Source organism: Aotus nancymaae, unplaced genomic scaffold (assembly GCF_030222135.1).
Source record: "Aotus nancymaae isolate 86718 unplaced genomic scaffold, 86718_ANA_hifiasm-v0.15.2.pri h1tg000028l, whole genome shotgun sequence".
NCBI lineage: Eukaryota > Metazoa > Chordata > Mammalia > Primates > Aotidae > Aotus > Aotus nancymaae.
In genome coordinates, this window is record NW_026988441.1 from 24,804,379 (window position 1) to 24,818,994 (window position 14,616).

Here is a 14,616-nt window from a genome sequence, read left to right on the forward strand (position 1 = left end):
ACCACCATGCCTGGCTGAAAAGTACACTTAAATAGATTTAAGATGCTAAATTTTTTGTTATGTGTTTTTACAACCATTAATTTTTCTTTTTCTTTTGAAATGGAGTTTTACTCTTATTGCCCAGGCTGGAGTGCAGTAGCGCAATTTTGGCTCACTGCAACCTCTGCCACCTGGGTTCAGGTGACTCTCCTGCCTTAGCCTCCTGAGTAGCTGGGAATATAGGTGCTCACCACCACACCCAGCTAATGTTTTGTATTTTTAGTAGAGACAGGGTTTCATGTTGACCAGGCTGGTCTTGAACTCCTGACCTCAGGTGATCTTCACGCCTCAGTCTCCCAAAGTGCTGGGAATACAGGAGTGAGCCACCACAGTCAGCCACAATCATTAACTTTTCTAAAACAAAAAAAACACTTTTTGATACAGATTTTTTTTAACAGGACAAAAAAGGAGGGTCACTTGAACCTAAAAATTTGAGATCAGCCTGAGCAACACAGGGAGATTCCCTCTCTACAAAAAATTATTTTCAAAAATTACCTTCAAATTATAAGTGTTTCTCTCACACAAAGGCAATACATATTCATCATTAAATGTAGTAAAAATATTTCCATGACTACTCACTTAGACAAGATAAAACAATCACTGAAAATCAGCTAAGAAAGAATATATACAAGATAAGCCATAACCAATATTGGAGTCATATTTATAGATAAACACACATACATATATAATCTGATCATGGTAGACATATGGCTGACTTATCTCTTAATTAAACATCACGTTGACTTAAAGCGTATGAACAGAATTACAAATTGTATAAAATTATAATACATATGTAAAACCAAATAACACAATAAGCTGATGTTAAGAAAACTATACTAAAAAACACTAATATGAAACTTGCACAATAAGAGACATGTTTACTCATAAAATCTGGTATGCAACACTGATGCACCATTAAAAAAGAGTTTGTCTAACTGACTACAATATTCGACTGTAACTGTGTACTCATGCAAGGAAAGTATTTTGAATTATTAGCATGCACTGTATGGCAGTAAAATTTCAGAAAATATGCAGTACATAAATAAAATATTCTAAGGCCAGGTGTGGTGGCTTAAGCCTGTAATCCTAGCATTTTGGAGGATGAGGCAGGTGGATCACCTGAGGCTGGGAGTTCGAGACCAGCCTGACCAACATGGAGAAACCCGTCTCTATAAAAATACAAAATTAGCTGGGCATAGTGGCGCATGCCTTTAATCCCAGCTACTCAGGAGGCTGAGGCAGGAGAATCACTTGAACCGGGAAGGTAGAGGTTGCAGTGAGTCGAGATTGTGCCGCTGCACTCTAGCCTGGGTATAGAGTGAGACTGTCTCCAAAGAAAAAAAAAAGAATAGCCTCACACTGCTAATTTTAAAAACTTTTATTTTGCAAAATATAGTTAGCGCCTCTGATATATAAAACAAATATTTCGCCATAAATTGTTACCATTTAGTTGTTCACTAAAGAAAGTGGGTGAAAATCCTATAATTCCTTTAATACCTAAATTTATAAGTAACTATTTTAGTAAACTTGGTGTGCCTACCAATTATCTAACTTACTTCAGGCTTATAATATGTAAAGTCCAACATATTGTCTGAAATGTTTAAATCTAAAATTTTAGACAAGTTTGAAATAAAAAATAGAAAGTAAAAATATAGGTTAGGTGTGATGGCTCACATCTGTAATCCCAGCACCTTGGAAGGCCGAAGTGTCTGGATCAGTTGAGGTGAGGAATTTCAGACCAGCCTGGCCAACATGGTGAAACCTCGTCTCTACTAAAAATAGAAAACTCAGCCAGGCGTGGTGGCAGGTGCCTGTAATCCTAGCTACTCAGGAGGCTGAGGCAGGAGAATCACTTGAACCAGGGACATGGAGGTCATAGTGAGCTGAGGCTGTGCCTCTGCACTCAAGCCTGTGCAAAAGAGTAAGACTTTGTCTTTAAAAAAAAAAAAAAAAAGAACGTAAAAATATATAGGAAAAGTGACATAAGAAAGATTTAAAAAAAAAAAAAAAAGAAAGGTGCTCTATTTGCTTATGTTCCCCACAGCAAGAACATTTGTTAGACATTCTTCACAAAAATGCCTTTATAAGAGAATCAGGCATTTTGGTTCATACTTGTAATGAAAACTACATGGTACACTGAGGTTGGAGAATTGCTCTAGGCCAGGATTTGAAGACCAGCCTGGGTTATGAAGCAAGACCTTGTCTCCAAAATAAGTACCTTTAAGAGAACTCTGAGATCTAGGGAGGGAGTTGTGAAACTCTGCCCAAGCCCAAGTTTGAGGAGTGTTCTTTTCAGAGGGCAGGCCCTCATTCAGGTGGGAAACTACAGGACCCCTGGCCTTGACTACATACCAAGAAATGGCCCACCCAACATGGTCCCATGAGAATTCTGAACTTACTCTGTAAGCATCCCAAACTCCTCCTAGCCACAGTCTGGGAGAGGTCCTGTCTTCCAGAGACCTGGAGGAAGGTACCCATTTATAGCCATGTGGGCAGGACTGCAGACCTTGGTCTTTACTGTGGTCCCTGAAACAATTCAATGACTCAGTTCCAGCTCCATGGGTAATACTTCATGGCCAGTTCTGCCTACACAGAAACCCACACAGTGATCTCTGACAATCGTCTTTGGTATTCAGTGAAAGCTATACTCATTCACATCCTGATATAAGGGCCATTACATATGGACCTGACTGCAGAAAACTGCCCTAGTATCTGCTCCACAGAAAAAAGTCTTGAAGGATATACAGGAATAAAAATAAAATAAAATGAGAATTACAATTACCCAAGCCCTTTGTAACAAGCCAACTAAAAGTGGACTCTAGTGCAGACACAGCATCCTTGTGACCAAGCTACAAACCCTCTACTACAAACCCAGAGGGCATTCCATCACCCTAGGGACCTAGCAAAAGATCTTTACCTCTTGAAAGCAGTTTATAAAAACTTGAAGAGGTGTTTGCTCCTTCAAATTCACAGACACCAATGCAAAACTATATTGTACTCATTGTCTATGCTTCTATTTTAATGTAGTACTGGAAGTATGCGGCAGAATCCTGAGTCAAAAACATCTTTAAAAAGCCATTGAAATTGAGGACAAATAAGTAAAAAGTTGCTGTTTGTAGATCATATGATTTTATATATAAAAAAACATAAACACTACATTGAAATTTGTCTAACACACAGCAAATCAGCAAAATGTAAAATTAACATACAAGTATAAATTATTGTTCGATACACTTAAAACAAACTATACAATAAAGAAAACGATCTGATTTACAATAGCATTAAAATAATAAGTTTCTGAGAACAAATTTAACCATGAAGATAAAAAAACTTTGGCTGGGTACTGTGGCTCACACCTACAATCCCAGGACTTTGGGAGGCCAAGGCAGGCAGATCACCTGAGGTCCGGAGTTTGAGACCAGCCTGACCAACATGAAGAAATCCCGTCTCTACTAAAAATACAAAATTAGCCAGGCATGGTGGTGTGTGCCTATAGTCCCAGCTACTTGGGAGACTGAGGCAGGAGAATGGCCTAAACCCAGGAGGCGGATGTTGTGGTGAGCTGAAATTGTGCCAGTCTGGACAAGAAGAGCAAAACTCCATCTCAAAAAAAAAAAAAAAAAAAAGTCTTTACAATAAAAAATATAAGATACCAATGAAATAAATTATTGAAGACACAAATTTTAAAATATTTCATGTCGCCAGGCGCGGTGGCTCATGCCTGTAATCCCAGCACTTTGGGAGGCTGAGGCGGGTGGATCACGAGGTCAAGAGATCGAGACCATCCTGGTCAACATGGTGAAACCCCGTCTCTACTAAAAAAATACAAAAAATTAGCTGGGCATGGTGGCACGTGCCTGTAATCCCAGCGACTCAGGAGGCTGAGGCAGGAGAATTGCCTGAACCCAGGAGGCGGAGGTTGCGGTGAGCCGAGATTGCGCCATTGCACGCCAGCCTGGGTAACAAGAGCGAAACTCCGTCTCAAAAAAAAAAAAAAAAAAAAAAAAAAAAATTTCATGTCTATGGATTGAAAGAATATTGTTAAACTGCCATATTATCTAAAGTAATCTATAGATTCAACAAACTTCCTATTAAAATTCCAGTAGCATTTTTTTCATAGTAATAAAAAATACAATTCTAAAATTTACCAGAAACTACAATAAACTTCGAATAGCCAAAGCAATTTTGAGGAAAAAGAACAAAGCAGAGGGGCAATAGACTGAATAATTTCTAACTCTATTTCAAGACTACAGTAATAAAAACAGGACAGAATGTGCAGAAAGATTAACAAACAAAACAATGGAACAGAAATCACTACTTTTACACATTTCAGATATGATACAAAAAGAGAACTATGAAATAGTTTAACAGAGTTTCTCAAAATTATGCAGATATCTGTGTGTCCCCAAAAACAAAGGAAAAGCAGCCAGATTGTGCAGTCTCTTATATGCCATGGAAAGGACTTTGGCTCTTACTGCAAACTTGAAGGAAGATCACCAAAGGAAAAGTAAAATCTTTAAAGAATTTAAAAGCATAAGGCAGAAGATGCCCCTATGTGAGATCAAAAAATAACAACGAAAAAAAACAAACAAAAAAACTCAGGCTTCCAAGAAACTATTTGCTTTGGAACACAGCTTCCCAAATCACGTTTTAGGGACAGCTTTCTTTTTGACCTTTGGACCCCTTATCTGTGTCATCTCTTGTATTCACTCTCACCTACCTGGGGGTTCATCTGCCATCTCATGTCTCTTCATATTCCAGGGCACTTTTCCTTGCTCCAGACAGGTGATCAGGTCTGGCTTAGTGAGAGCAATACCTGCTTTATTAGAAATAAATAACATGAATCTTTCTCATATTCTCCAATTACCAACCTAGTAGTATGCTTAGTAAAGAGGATGTAATAGAATATTCTAGAAAACTAATCCCAAAATACTAATGAATTAGAGAAATTTCTAAATATTTAGAAAATATTTTGCCGGGCGCGGTGGCTCATGCCTGTAATCCCAGCACTTTGGGAGGCCAAGGCAGGTGGATCACGAGGTCAAGAGATTGAGACCATCCTGGTCAACATGGTGAAACCCCGTCTCCACTAAAAAATACAAAAAAATTAGCTTGGCATGGTGGTGCGTGCCTGTAATCCCAGCTACTCAGGAGGCTGAGGCAGGAGAATTGCTTGAACCCAGGAGGCAGAGGTTGTGGTGAGCCGAGATCACGCCATTGCACTCCAGGCTGGGTAACAAGAGCGAAACTCTGTCTCAAAAAAAAAAAAAGAAAATATTTTAAATTCGTAGGTCCTTAATTTCACTACCCAGTACTCATGAATCAAAAAATTGGTGGTGACAAATAGATTTTAATTTTAAAATATGGGGCAACAATATTTTATGCCACTAAATGTCTGGAATTATACCACTAATCTAGAGAGAAGGCTACAGATCAGCTCAGAAATGTGGAAAGTTCAGGTCAAGATGAAACATCTTGAAGAAATTCTTTTCCACACAGATAAATTCTCAAGATTTTCTTGAAAAAAACAAATCAGAAACTCATTTATGCAAAGTATAAATTACTAAAAATTATTCTACGAAAAAAGAGAAATGAAACCTTTCAAGTATATTAGGAACTGTGTATTAAAGTTATTCTCACCCAAGAACGCCAGGTTTCTGTAGTTCTCTAACATCACTTTTCTATACAAATCCTGCTGAGCAATGTCCAGGCATTGCCACTCCTCCAGAGAGAATTCTATGGCCACATCCCTAAATGTCAGTGTCTCCTGAAAAACACAAGAATACAGACACACATACATTTAACAAGTGGCCATCAACAGAACTTATTTGAATTAAAATAAAATGACAGAGTAAAAAGAATTGGTTCTGATTAATAGGAATGACTGAAATTATCCAAAAATTCTCAACATAGAAATATTCTTGAAAATATGATCTGAGAGAAAAGAATGGTGTAAGATCCACAACACCAATGTACATGTTACTTTTCTAGATAATAAAGTATAAAATTAAGAACATAAACACAAACATATACATTTTTGAGTGCTATATTTACATTACAAAGAATGAGCTGTGTATATTTTTCAGACAAAAAAGAGACATTGACTTAGAAAGCACCTCTCAAATTTTAATGTGTACAATAAACGAGATCTTGTGCAGACTTCTTTTTCAGAAGGTCTGGAATGAAGTCTGTTTTTTTGAACTTCTAACAAGCTCACTAGTAATGCCAATGTTTTTGGCCCAGAAAGAATATTCTGTCAAACATCCACTAAGTGGAAGAGCCTGTGTTTTATCTGATTTTTCTGGCCTGTAAACAAAGATTAGAGCCTTCATTTTCCAAAGACAAATATATGCAAAGAAAACCTAAGAAAAAAGGGCAGCTACCAGATTAAATGTGATGCCTTATGCACATTAGCTGCATAAAGATACTTCATAATGATAAGAATAATAGTTAGCTCTGTAGTGAAAGAAATATCAGAAAGCTTTTAACCAGTAAATTATTAGTATCAACCACACTAGGACAAATTTTTATGGTGTGCTGATGCACACAGAAGAACATAGCATCACCTCCTAGATATTGCCCCTTAAAAAGTAAATGATAGTCTGAATTCAATCACGCAGAAACATCAGTTCTATGTAAAGTTCAGGATACAGATATCCCCAATGTTCTGTAATTTTCAGTAATAATTTTAAGTAAGTCTTTCTTTAGCACCCTATAGAACGGGTACCTCTCAATTTTTTTCAGGACTTTCTAGTTAATAAATGTCATCCTATTTAAATAATAATCCAGAAATTTAATCCTGTTCTGCATAGAGCTAATGGAGAACACAGATGGAACCTCGATATTACATATTCTCCCTGTAAACCCCAGCTTTCCCCCAACAGGAATCTTGAGTATCCACACCCTTCCATGTTCAACAGCCACAATGGGAACATTTTTAATATTGCAGATCATAAATTCATGGGAGGAATTCTGCATGGCATATAAGAAGCCATGATGTAGAGAATGTAGAGAAGGCTCTGGTACACAGGAAAGAAATATTTTGCATAGACCCTTGACTATCATTAGAATTTTAAAAAGTAGTTAAACTCATTAGTAAGGCAAAACACAAGTAGAGAAGTAAAGGTCTGCAAATACTAAATGCATGAGACTCCAAGAGAAAGAGTAGACAAACCTCTTGATCTGAGACTTGTTTAGCTGAAAAAAAAAGAGATTTCTGCAAATTGGCCATGTGATCCTAATGAGAAGCCTGCGCTGACAACCACTTAGCTAAGCATTGCCTCTCAAGCTTTAATAAACTTAAAAATCACTTGGTAATGTTGGTCCCACTCTATGTAATGTGATTCTGCAGGTTTGGAAAGGGTCCATGAATGAGTGTTTCAAACAAGTCCCCTGCCAGTGCTGATGTTGCTCCTTCTGGGCTCATTAATAGCATTAGTTAGAAAAAGCAGGCACAGCACAGAGTCCCTTACACTCAGCACTCCTGTCACACCACAAATACTTCTGGTACAAATAAAGACAACCGCTCTCCATCCTCAAGTATCATATTCTTTGCTGGCTCCTTTTGTTTTTGTTTTTTTGAGACATAGTCTCACTCTGTCACCCAGGCTGGAGTGCAATGGGACAATCTCAGCTCACTGCAACCTCCGCCACCCGGGTTCAAGCAATTCTCCTTCCTCAGCCTCCCAAGTAGCTGGGATTACACGTGCCTGCCACTGCGCCCAGCTAATTTTTGTATTTTTAGTAGAGATGGAGTTTCACCATCTTGGCCAAGGCTGGTCTTGAACTTTTGACCTCATGATCCACTGCCTTAACCTCTCAAAGTGCTGGGATTATAGGCATGAGCCAATGTGCCGAGCCTCTTTGCTGGCTCTTTAAAGTTTACAGAGAAAACAGAAGGCAGCAATGTTGGAACAAGTCTGCATTTGAAAACAACATGTACACATGTACTAATGCAATGTTGATTAAGCAGGTACTATGTGTTCAAGAGTACGAATACAGAGTAATAAGAAATTTAAAAGGATTTTTTAAAAGAGCACTATGCTGGCTGGGCGCGGTGGCTCACGCCTGTAATCCCAGCACTTTGGGAGGCCGAGGCGGGTGGATCATGAGGTCAAGAGATCAAGACCATCCTGGTCAACAAGGTGAAACCCCGTCTCTACTAAAAATACAAAAAAAAAAAAAATTAGCTGGGCACGGTGGCGCATGCCTGTAGTCCCAGCTACTCGGGAGGCTGAGGCAGGAGAATTGCTTGAACCCAGAAGGCGGAGGTTGCGGTGAGCCGAGATCGCGCCATAGCACTCCAGCCTGGGTAACAAGAGTGAAACTCCATCTCAAAAAAAAAAGAGCACTATGCTGAAAAGTCAACCTTAATTATAAGTAGATATTCAAGCTCTAATAGCCTGGAACTCCTTGGGAAAAACAGAAGAGGTACCATAGATCCTGTTTGGGAAACACCCCTTTCTCCTCATGAAACCCCAGGAATTGAAAGTGGATAGATCGCTCTCAAAATCTGAGGTTCTGTTCTGTTTTATATTCATTATCTGACATTTTTTACTTTCAGGAGTATTAGAAATTATTTCACATATGAAAGAACTTTGGTATGTAAAAACTACCAAAAACATTTCTTACAAAAGTAAGAAATATACTTTTGAAGATGGCCAATGGCAGTTATGGAGAAATCGTTTTTCATGTTTAGATCAGAGAAACATACTCTTTTTTTTTTTTTAATTTTTTGAGATGGAGTCTTGCTCCGTCACCCAGGCTGGAGTGCAATGGCAAGCTCTCGGCTCACCATAACCTCCATCTCCCAGGTTCAAGTGATTCTTCTGCCTCAGCTTCCTGAGTAGCTAGGATTAAGGTGTGCAGCACCACAACTGGCTAATTTTTGTATTTTTAATAGAGACAGGGTTTCACCATGTTGGTCAAGCTGATCTTGAACTCCTGACCTAGTAATCTGCCCGCCTCGGCTTCCCAAAGTACTAGGATTACAGGCATGAGCCACTGTGCCTGGGCAGAGGAATATACTCTTGACCACACAGAAGTATGGGATGTCCCCACACCCAACTGAGAAATAAGATTTCCATGAGAATAAACTGATTCTCTTTTTTAGATCCAAGATCTGATTTTAAAATGGAACCCTTAGTTTTGGAGGCTCTGTTTTGCCTTCCAGCTATGTTTACATTTAGGGCATAAAAACTACATGTCTTCCTGGCCCTGGGATCCACCCTGAAGCTAGTAATTCAATTAAGAAACTGACAAAGGAAAAACCTTACAACTACTGAATCTTCTGACTGTCTGTTCAGGGATCTGTGTTGTGTGTGTGATATGAAAGAACTCTGATTAATTGGTTTAAAAACAATAAAAGCAGCCCGGCGAGGTGGCTCACGCCTATAATCCTAGCACTTTGGGAGGCCCAGGCAGGCAGATCTGAGGTCAGGAGATGGAGACCATCCTTGCCAACATGGTGAAACGCCATCTCTACTAAAAACACAAAAATTAGCTGGCATGGTGGTATGCCTGTAATCCCAGTTACTTGGGAGGCTGACACAGGAGAATTGCTTGAACCTGGGAGGCAGAGTTTGCAGTGAGCCAAGATTGCACCACTGCACTCCAGCCTAGGTAACAGAGCGAGACTCCGTCTCAAAAAAAAAAACACCAGCTAAATTTGTCTTCAGTGGTCTAAATAAAATTTTACATGGGCTCCTGAACTTTGAGCTACCCTCAATCTGAGCCAATTTACAACTTCATTATTTGCCCCTCCAAAGAACATGCTGACTTCAGGGTAAAACATTCTCTGATCCAAAATTCGATTTCTTCACTCTCCAACTGCCATTCCCTTCCCACCATCTTGCTAATCTTGTATGCTCCACTGTATGAAAGAAAGCTCTTGCCTGCCTCAACTTTACAATTCTTAAAGTTTTTATAGTTGGTATTCCTCCTGTTACAATACTTTTTTGAAATTCAAATTATTTAGCATAAATCTAACTTGGTTACATATCACAAAGTCTAGAAACTGCCTTAAAACAGCAACAACTTCACTGTCATTAATACCCTCCCAATCTCCTTTCATCTTAACCTTAACTGCATCTTAACCTTGACTGCCTGTGGGCCCCCAGCTTTCCAGGACTTTGTTGCTTCTATCCCCAGAAAGGCTGCTTCCAGGCTGCAGTGAGCAGCCTGGGATATCTGCAGGAGAGGCTTCCCATAAAAAAACTAACTGGGCCTTTCATAAACTCCTTTTGCAGGCTCAATATTGGCCTTAGCTCTGAGTCATTGGGACTCCACAGGCGGACGTTGCAGTGAGCCAAGTTTGCACCACTGCACTCCAGTTTGGGTGACAGAACAAGACTCCATCTCCAAAATAAACACTGAATTTCCATGTTAAGAGTTACTTATTTGGTTGTTGAAACTAAGTGTCTGAAAAATCCAGCAAAATTATTCAAACAGTGTTCATACAAGGAAAGAAAATTTTAAAGTGCTTACATTTTATACCTCGATAAGAAAAGCAAAAGTAGCAGGCTGGGCACAGTGGCTCAACATCTGTAATCCTAGCACTTTAGAAGACTGAAGTAGGCAGATCACAAGGTCAGGAGTTCAAGACCAGCCTGACCAACATAGTGAAACCTCGTCTCTACTAAAAGCACAAAAATTAGCTGGGCATGGTGGCAGGCACCTATAATCCCCGCTATAAGGAGGCTGAGGCAGGAGAATAGCTTGAACCCAGGAGGTGGAGGTTGCAATGAGCTGAGATTGCCATTGCACTCTAGCCTGAGCTACAGAGTAAGACTCTGCTCAAAAAAAAAAAGAAAAGTATCTGTTTTATTCAGACAACAAATGTACTATTTTATTAATTTCATTTAAAATTATGTAGTAGGCGTGTGGCTCACGACTGTAATCCCAGCACAGTGGGAGGCCGAGGCGGGCGGATCACAAGGTCAGGAGTTCGAGACCAGCCTGACCAACATGGTGAAACCCTGTCTCTACTAAAAAATGACAAAAATTTAGCCAGGTGTAGTGGCTCACGCCTGTAATCCTAACATTTTGGGAGGCTGAGTCGGGCAGATTACGAGGTCAGGCATTTGAGACCAGCCTGACCAACATGGTGAAACCTGGTCTCTACTTAAAAATACAAAAATTAGCCGGATGTGCTGGCGCACACCTGTAATACCAGCTACTTGGGAGGCTGAGGCAGGAGAATTGCTTGAACCCGGGAGGCAGAGGTTGCAGTGAACCAAGAGCATGTCATTGCACTCCAGCCTGGGTGACAGAGCAAGACTCTGTCTCAAAAAAAAAAAAAAAAAAAAAAAAAACCACAAAAATTTGGCTGGACACAGTGGCTCACGCCTATAATCCCAGCAGTTTGGGAGGTCAAGGCAGGTGGATCACAAGGTCAGGAGACTGGGACCATCCTGGCCAACATAGTGGAACCCCGTCTCTACTAAAAATGCAAAAATTAGTTGGATGTGGTGGTGGGCACCTGTAATCCCAGCTACTCAGCAGGCTGAGACAGGAGATTCACTTGAACCTGGGAGGCAGAAGCTGTAGTGAGCCAAGATCGCACCACTGCACTCCAGCCCTGGGTGACAGAGTGAGACTCTGTCTCAAAAAAAAAAAAAAAATTTTTTTTTTTTAAATGCAAAACTTAGCCGGACATGGTATTGCGTGCCTATAATCCCAGCTACTCAGGAGGCTGAGGCAGGAGAATTGTTTGAATCAGGAGGTGGAGGTTTCAGTGAGCCGAGATGGCACCACTGCACTCCAGTCTGGGTGACAGAACAAGATTCCATCTCCAAAATAAATAAATAAATAAAGTCATGTAGTAAACGATTAGTCATATGGGAACACTTTTAGACAGTACCTCCAGATGAGGTTTCTCATTTAAAAAAAAAAAAAAAAAGACAGTACCAAGTTTCATCTAATAAAATTTAGCATGAAACTCAAAAATCAATATAACAGGATTTGAATATAGATATTCACTGTCACAAATTTACCCTGAAACCAAAAGAAACAGATGGGGTTTTTCCATTTTTTTTAGTTGAGACAAAGTTTAACCATGTTGGCCAGGATGGTCTCGATCTCTTGACCTCGTGATCCACCCGCCTTGGCTTCCCAAATTGCTGGGATTATAGGCGTTAGCCACCGCACCCGGCCAGAAACAGATGTTTTAATGAATATATGTAACTCACCAATTATCTACCACATTTTGTCGTGGAAATGTATTCATTTGCTACAGCCAAAATGAAATAGAGATTTTGCCTCTTCTTTTCCGTGGTAGCATTCTAAAAGCTAAGCCTTGAAATTCTGTTTGAAATCACCCAGCCATAAAAAAACAAATGAGAGAAAATTCCTAAACTCACTCTGGAAAGTAAAAAGGTAAATAAGAATTTTTAACAAATAAAATATATGATTACATTTTCTTCTGAAACCCACCTCTTTTATGCCCTTTGTAAATATTTTTCTACCTTTCAAGCCCTACTAATTTAATGCAATTTACACCTAAAAATCTGAGGTCAAAATAAGTGACAAATCTCTTCAAGGTGACAAACCCAGGTAGTGGCAGTGCTGATTAAATACCAGATGTGTCTAACTTATGTTTCAAGTCAGGCCATTCAATCACTGGAGAGATCCTTCCACCCACTCCCGCTCACTTATGTGCTCAAGAATCATCTATTCAGAAGACACTGCATTATGTCCCAGGGACTGCCCCAGGTACATTTTACTTTGCAAGCTGTTACACCATCTCACTGGGCTCAGTTTTGTTGTTGTTGTTGTTGTTTGTCTTTTGAAATATTATTTTTTTGGTAACAAATTTTTCACTTTTTTTCCCATTATTTTTAACTATATTTATTTCACTATTTTTCTGTCCCCTTAGATAATCCAGGGAATAGAAATTATTTCTGTGTTTTCCCCTCAATACCAGCATGTTTGGCTGACCAGCAATGTGTCTCCAAGAAATGAAAGCTGGGTTGGGTAAAGACAATTTTGATGTCTCAGGGGTTACCTTTTCAACATAAGAGTACACCAGAAGATTCCTGTCAGCCCCAGGGCATCCACTTGCTCCCTTGAGAGGACAGACTCTATACCTCAGGTCGTCCTATGGGAGAAAATAACCCAGAAGCTGATATTCCCTAGACACTTTAGCTGACATAACCATGGTGGACATCTTGGTTTATCCTCAGACAGCACTGAAACCCAAGACAAGGAAAAAACTAAAGGGTGGCTGAGGACACATTACCCCATAGATTTTTCCAAAGCAAAACCTTGACCCAAAAACATTCTGATAAGATCTCTGCGCCTAGAGAAGATAAAAGGAAAAGAGACACAGGTATTTTCTACAATACAGTATCAGGGGTTATTCTTTGTTTCCTTTTCATGGGAAATATTTACAAATGAATAACAAATCTTCTTAAAAGTGCTATTTAATATTTTGTCAAAAATCATTAAAATATGGTATAAAAAAGTGCACTAAAGGACAAATAGGTGATAATGAGAATTAGGGAGGAAAAGCTGGCATTTAGGAGAGCTAGAAGAAACTGGAAATTTAGTATTTTACTGTAAGCCAGAGTGACGCTGGAGAAATGGGGGATGGGGGCTAAGACTTAAGATACCGCTTAGGACACAGATGAAAAATGCAGCAGAAAATCAGTTCCCCGTGGACTATGAAAATAAGTGTTGCTTCAGGAGAAAAAAAAAAATGTGTCAGGCAATTAGACATAGGTGTCTCTAGTCCCTGGATTCCTACTTTAAAAAAAAAAAATCTGGGCCGGGTGCGGTGGCTCAAGCCTGTAATCCCAGCACTTTGGGAGGCCGAGGCGGGTGGATCACGAGGTCAAGAGATCGAGACCATCCTGGTCAACATGGTGAAACCCCGTCTCTACTAAAAATACAAAAAATTAGTTGAGCACGGTGGTGCGTGCCTGTAATCCCAGCTACTCAGGAGGCTGAGGCAGGAGAATTGCCTGAACCCAGGAGGCGGAGATTGCGGTGAGCCGAGATCGCGCCATTGCGCTCCAGCCTGGGTATCAAGAGCGAAACTCCGTCTCAAAAAAAAAAAAAAAAAAAAAAAAAAAAAATCTAACTCAGGTGCATTTTTAAAAAAATTACTACATTCAGAGAAAATTTAGGCTTAAACAACTATAAACTGATAATTAACCTCTGATTACAAAACCGGAAAATCTTCACCTTTATAGTACAAATTCAGAAACTACATTCCTGTACCTAACCAATTACTAAATTTAGTTTTCTTCATCATGCATTTTATAAATGACTTTCTTTCAAGCCTCTCCCATAGACCATAAACTACAAACCATAGCTGGGTGCTATACAATTCTCGAATCACTCTTTGATTAAATTCATTATGCCAGGCGCGGTGGCTCATGCCTGAAATCCTAGCATTTTGGGAGGCCGAGGCGGGCGGACCACCTGAGGTTGAAGTTCGAGACCAGCCTGGCCAACATGGGGAAACTTCGTCTCTACCAAAAATACAAAATGATTTAGCCAGACATGGTGGCAGGCACCTGTAATCCCAGCTACCCTGGAGCTGAGGCAGGAGAATCGCTTGAACCTGGGAGGCAG

At 39.8% G+C, this 14,616-nt stretch overlaps 1 protein-coding gene across 2 annotated transcripts in view; it reads right to left on the reverse strand.

Annotated features, from left to right (window-relative positions):
• Nucleotides 1-14,616, reverse strand: part of LOC105726265 (zinc finger protein 100) — a 31,663-nt gene that overhangs the window by 16,379 nt on the left and 668 nt on the right. Inside the window, exons 2-3 of one of the 2 annotated variants that reach the window (XM_021676500.2) lie at nucleotides 5,680-5,806; nucleotides 4,760-4,858 (exon numbers count right to left, since the gene is read on the reverse strand). In XM_021676500.2, coding sequence (XP_021532175.2) covers nucleotides 4,760-4,858; nucleotides 5,680-5,806 — 226 coding nt within the window. Of the gene's footprint in view, nucleotides 1-4,751; nucleotides 4,859-5,679; nucleotides 5,807-14,616 lie in introns of those variants that run through there. The other variant, XM_021676501.2, reaches the window with a different exon arrangement.